This window comes from Arvicanthis niloticus, chromosome 1 (assembly GCF_011762505.2).
Source record: "Arvicanthis niloticus isolate mArvNil1 chromosome 1, mArvNil1.pat.X, whole genome shotgun sequence".
NCBI lineage: Eukaryota > Metazoa > Chordata > Mammalia > Rodentia > Muridae > Arvicanthis > Arvicanthis niloticus.
The window spans coordinates 54,444,905-54,451,004 of NC_047658.1; the positions used below are offsets into that span (position 1 = coordinate 54,444,905).

At 51.9% G+C, this 6,100-nt stretch overlaps 1 protein-coding gene across 1 annotated transcript; it reads left to right on the plus strand.

Annotated features, from left to right (window-relative positions):
* Positions 1-341: 341 nt before the first annotated feature.
* On the plus strand, positions 342-4,626 carry Mex3b (mex-3 RNA binding family member B). Its single transcript, XM_034498688.2, has 2 exons — positions 342-975; positions 1,806-4,626. The coding sequence occupies exons 1-2, from the start codon at positions 696-698 to the stop codon at positions 3,257-3,259; spliced, it is 1,734 nt and encodes a 577-aa protein (XP_034354579.1). The 5' UTR covers positions 342-695; the 3' UTR covers positions 3,260-4,626.
* The last annotated feature ends 1,474 nt before the right edge of the window (positions 4,627-6,100 follow it).

Genomic DNA, 6,100 nt, shown 5'->3' on the forward strand with positions numbered 1-6,100 from the left:
TAGACAACAAAGAGAGGCGTTCGCGGCGGCGGCGGGGGAGGGGCGCGGCCGGGAGGAGGCCGGGGCGGGCTGCGGCGAGCTCGATGGGGGTGGCGCTGGCTCTCAGCTCGCTCAGCCCCGGCCTCCGCCCGCCCCCGGCCTGGCGCGCGCCAATCGCCTCCCCCAGCGATAGTGTCAGTAGCATTGTAGTGTCAGCTCCCGCCGGTGACGTTGCGCCTCCCTCGTCCCCCTCCGGAGCCGTCTGGCTGCAGAGGCTCAGTCAAGAGGCGGGTAGGAGAGGAGGAAAAAGCGCTGAGTGAGGGCGGGCGGGAGGGAGGGAGGGAGGGAGTGGAGGAGCCGGGGAGGGGCTCCTTAAAGAAACGCTGCTGTCGCTCGCCTGCTCGCTTTGCGCTCGGCATTGTGGCCAGCCAGCCGGGCACTCGGGGGGCACGCGCGGCCGCCGCTCGAGCTCTGCCCCCACCCCAACCGCCAGCAGATCTGGGGTGGGGACCCAGGCGGGGGCTCTTGCAGCCACTGCCCGGTGCGGACTGCACGTAGAGACCCACTCCTTCAGGCGCCGAAAAACGAGCCACGGAGCCCTCCGCAGCCGACCGGCCTCCCCGCCCCTGACTATCCGCTTCCCGGCTGCCTTTGTGGCTGCACCTTCTAGCTGCCGAGCAGAGAGCCGGCTGGGGCGCGGCGCGCACGGCGGAGCGATGCCCAGCTCGCTGTTTGCAGACCTGGAGCGCAACGGCAGCGGCGGTGGCGGGGGAGGCGGTGGCGGGGGAGGCGGCGGCGGTGGCAGCGGCGGGGGAGAGACTCTGGATGACCAAAGAGCCCTGCAGCTTGCTCTCGATCAGCTCTCCCTGTTGGGACTGGACAGTGATGAGGGCGCCTCTCTGTACGACAGCGAACCGCGCAAGAAGAGCGTGAACATGACCGAGTGCGTGCCGGTACCCAGTTCCGAACACGTCGCGGAGATCGTAGGGCGGCAAGGTGGGTCCGGCAAGGATGGGGACCGGAGGGGTGTGTAGGATCTCCGGCCACCGCCTCACTGGGAGGGCGGGTGCAAGAACGCGAGCTGTGGCGCGGGGGAGCCTTAGGGAGGGAGGAAGAGCCGCGCGATGGGCCGGCGCACTAGACAAAGAAAGTGCAGGCAGGCTGTCTTCCACAGCGGCGCCAGAGCCGCGGCGGGATGCACTTTCTCCTGCTAAAATCACTGACTTCTCCTCTAGTGCTCCAGACTTAGTCCACTCTAGGAAAGATGATTTAAATATAAGATACTGGGGGAGGGTACCTCTGGTGGTCCTTTGGGAGGGCGCGGTGTGTGTGTGGGGGCGTCCGATGGGACGAGGATTCAGGATTTCTGCAAAGCGGAATGGAATGGAGTCCAGAGAAGGAACAATGGGTCCCAGGACTGCCATTCCCTTAACCCCACCCCTAGTCCTCCAGAGCTTAGGGATCTCGGCTTCCCGGGAGCCCCTGGTGTCTTCAAGGCAATCAGTGTGCTCAGTTGGATACCAGAAGCATCTCCCTAGATGACTTTTCGGGGGTTCTGCGTTTTGCTTGGGACGACTGCAGTCACCGGGGGAGGGTCAGGCAGCCAATGGACTATTTATTCCTCGAGCGTTTCGAGGATAGAGCCGGCGGTCAGGCTCCTAGCGCGGTTCGGGGTCAACGAGGGAGACGCCCCCTTTCTCTGGTCGCGTGTTCTGCTGTCCAGCTGCCTTGGGCGCGGGCTGTCCCGGGTCTCCGCGTTTATCCTGGGATAATGGGCGTGTCTCTTTCTCTTTCTCCTACTCTCTCCCTTGAACCCTGGCTCCCAGGTTGTAAAATCAAAGCTTTGAGGGCGAAGACCAACACTTACATCAAGACCCCAGTTCGCGGGGAGGAGCCTGTCTTTGTTGTGACGGGCAGGAAGGAGGATGTGGCTATGGCTCGGAGGGAGATCATCTCTGCCGCAGAGCACTTCTCCATGATCCGAGCCTCTCGAAACAAGAACACGGCTCTCAACGGCGCTGTGCCCGGACCGCCCAACCTGCCGGGACAGACCACTATCCAAGTGAGGGTGCCATACCGCGTGGTAGGGCTCGTGGTGGGGCCAAAGGGCGCCACGATCAAGCGTATTCAACAGCAGACACATACATATATTGTGACACCCAGCCGAGACAAGGAGCCGGTTTTCGAGGTGACCGGGATGCCAGAGAACGTGGATCGCGCTAGAGAGGAGATTGAAGCTCATATCGCGCTGCGCACCGGTGGCATCATCGAGCTGACAGACGAGAACGACTTCCATGCCAATGGCACAGACGTGGGCTTTGATCTGCATCACGGGTCCGGCGGGTCCGGACCGGGCAGCCTCTGGAGCAAGCCCACCCCAAGCATCACTCCTACACCTGGCCGCAAGCCCTTCTCCAGCTATCGCAACGACAGCTCCAGCTCTCTTGGCAGCGCATCCACAGACTCTTACTTCGGTGGTGGGACCAGCGGCAGCGCAGCTGCCACTTCACGCCTGGCGGACTACAGCCCTCCCAGCCCTGCACTCAGCTTTGCTCACAATGGAAACAACAACAATAACGGCAATGGCTACACCTACACAGCGGGGGAAGCCTCAGTACCTTCCCCGGATGGGGGTCCTGAGCTGCAGCCTACTTTCGACCCAGCTCCCGCCCCACCACCTGGAACACCCCTTCTCTGGGCCCAGTTCGAGCGGTCGCCTGGAGGTGGATCTGCCGCACCAGTATCCTCTTCCTGCTCTTCCTCGGCATCCTCATCTGCCTCCTCGTCCTCTGTGGTCTTTCCCGGGGGTGGCGCCAGCAGCACACCCTCCAATGCCAATCTGGGGCTGCTGGTGCACCGCCGACTGCACCCCGGCACCAGCTGCCCGCGCCTGTCTCCGCCCTTGCACATGGCCACGGGGGCGGGAGAGCACCACCTTGCTCGCCGCGTGCGCAGCGACCCGGGAGGTGGAGGCTTGGCCTACGCTGCCTATGCTAATGGGCTAGGGACGCAGCTCCCTGGCCTGCCCTCCTCGGACACTTCGGGCTCCTCCTCGTCCTCTAGCTCCTCCTCCAGCTCTTCCTCCTCTTCCTCCGGGCTGAGGCGCAAAGGCAGCCGCGACTGCTCTGTGTGCTTCGAGAGTGAAGTGATCGCTGCGCTGGTGCCCTGTGGCCACAACCTCTTCTGCATGGAATGTGCCAACCGCATTTGTGAGAAGAGCGAGCCTGAGTGTCCCGTCTGCCACACGGCGGTCACTCAGGCCATTCGCATTTTTTCCTGAAGGCAGTGCGCGCGCGCGTGCACTGCAGGGAAGGAGGGTCCCCTCCTTAGACCCTCATTCCCTAGGGCCTACCTGCCCAGATGCCTCTGGTGCCCGCCTCTTTCCACCCCACCCTCCTCACTCTCAGAGATCCCAGAGGAGCTTGGAAAGCTGTAGTATCCGCTCATTTTTAAAATGTCATTTTTAAACAAAGGAACTTGCCAGGATCTCTGCATCAGGAGTACTGTAGCCTCCGAACCACCTGAATTGCATGCTCTATAAATAATAGGAACGGCGACATTCTAGTAAGGATAGTTTTTACACTGTACTTAATAGGAAGCTTCCAAAAGAAAACCCCACAAGTTTTCCATTTTCTTGAAGTAGAAAAATGAACAGTAATTATGAAGATGATTAATAATTGTGCTATGGGATGTGTGGACTGTTTTGTGTGTTTCCCTTTGTGGGTGGGTTCCTACAGCGCTCGTTCTAGAACACAAGTGGATCCTTTTTGAATGTTCATGGAAGGGCCAGGAGTTCTGTACAGCCAGGACCCTGCAGCTTTATTAAAGTTAAAACTGTAACATATCTCTTATATATTAAAAAAAAAACCTTTAAAAGTTTTAAAGAGAAATTGCATTAATACAGATTGAAGTATTTTATTCTTTTTTTGACTTGAAAAATTATATTTCATATTGCAAAGATGTTTACAAGTATTTTAATTTAAGTTCAGTGAACTTTTTTGTAGCTGGGTTAAATCTTTTTATTTTTAGTATGGCCTTATGGCAAAGAACACTGTATTATTTTAATAATCACACAATTGTGACGGATTACAAAAACCATAAAATGTATAACGTTTTGAGCAGTATTCTGTTGGGATGGAGATTTTATAGGTTCAGACAAATCTTCTAGATCCGCTTCACCCAGCATATTTTCTATTCAGTGATATAAAGCATATTTTATTCTATATTATTACGAAAAATGGAAATGTATAAACATGTCAAAAGGAACAGTTGATGCTTTCTAACATTTGTATAAATAGAATTCAGTGCAAATTACAGAAATTCTGTTGCACCGCTATAGTTTTAGTGTTTCTATTTTAATACATTTGTTTACCACTCGTTTATGTATATGTAGGTGATGTTACCTGAGCTTAAATGTACTTTACTGAGCAAAGTTTAAAAAAAAACAAAGTATATTTTATTTTATGATAAAGGGCCTTTAACCTCATGGTCAAATACTAATATTATATTTGCTGAGACAAGATTTGAAATTGTATCAAGAGTTTTATTTTTCTGACATTTAAAGTTCTACATAATAAAGGTAAACTTAAGTAATGGTGCTACTTCATTTTTTAAGTATTTCTATATAAATAAAACATTGAAGAAAAATCAGTGTTGTATGGTGACTTGATTTTTTTTAAGCCTCTTGGGGTGTGACTTTGAATATTTTTCTTTCTTTTCTTCTTATTTATTTAATTTTTTTAAAGAACCATTTTTAAGCGATAGGTCAAGGGGCAGTTTCTAGATATATTATGTAGTTTTATCAGCAGAGCAGACTCCATTGAGGGGTTGGATTTGTTTGCGTGGATGGCGACAGATAACAGTGTTTTTTTTTTTTTTTTTTTTTTTTTTTTAATTGCAAACAATTTACTAAACCAAGACTTACTTCTCCATTAGACATAGCTGACAATGCTTAGGGACCGTGAGGTTTTTTGGGAGGCGGGGTGGGTCATCCCTAGAACATCCCTAGAACATACTTTAATTTAAATCAGGAAATGGGAATATTCAGAAGAAACATTTGCACTCTCAGCCCACGCAAACCTGTCGACATTACCCAGCAGTGTTCAGAAAAGATTTAGAGGGTGGAACTGACAATAAATTTGCATGTTAATATTTTAAAGAGCCTGCGGCTTAAGGAAGTAACAGTCCAGCTCAACTTGAGGGTTGAAGAAGTGAGCCCCACTGAGGGCGGTCTCCCTGAGAAGGAAGGGATGGCAGCTGTCTGTCTGCTGAGGGCCTCTTACCAGCATCTTTTGGTCAGGCTAATTGGTGTTGACAGGCTGTAAGTGTTAACTGTTTATTGTCCCCTAGAAGAGTTTCTGTTTGTTTCTGGCAGCAGCAGCTCCATCCATTCCTTTGCCCCATGTGAGTGTGTGAGCAAGCTCCCGCGTGTCTGTGTGTGGGGGGTGGGGTGGGGATGGGGGTGGGGGTATTCTCTATTGGGTGAGTAGCAACTACTTTTATTTGACCTGAACTTTGTCTCCTAAAGACAATTGAAGAATGACTAGACTCTGCCATGGAATTTCTAGTCAGCTTCCTGAGTGAGCAGCTTCTGGAAAACAGTAAGGGGCGGAAGTGTGGTGGGTGCATTGTCTATTCTTGGCAGGTGGCTCTAAAGAGAAAGAATATATATATATATATATATATATATATATATATATATATATATATATGGACCGTTCTCCACTCCTTTGTGCTGACATTTGTCCTTAGGAAGTGTAGTCAATGCCTCCTCAGTTCCCATCTATTCCAAAGGAAGACATGGATATGCCCTCAGGTGAAAGGAGAGAAAGAAGTGGCCCTGCTTAGAGAATTTCTGGCATTATCTTCAAGTCTGTAAAGTCCCAGGCTATGTTTGCCTCTTTGCCTCTCCCTCAGGATAGGACTTAGCTTAGACCTGGCTGGCAGAGAAGCCGTCAGTCTCAGCCCCCTCTTGCTTAGCTGTCTGAAAACGCCTAGAACAGAACCAAAACTCTTTTTGCATTCATATTCTTTAGTAGCATAGCTTTGGCTTTCTGCTCTAACCGAATGAGTGCAGATGGTACAGGGGAAAGACAAAGGTTGTGGGTATTTCCCATCACCA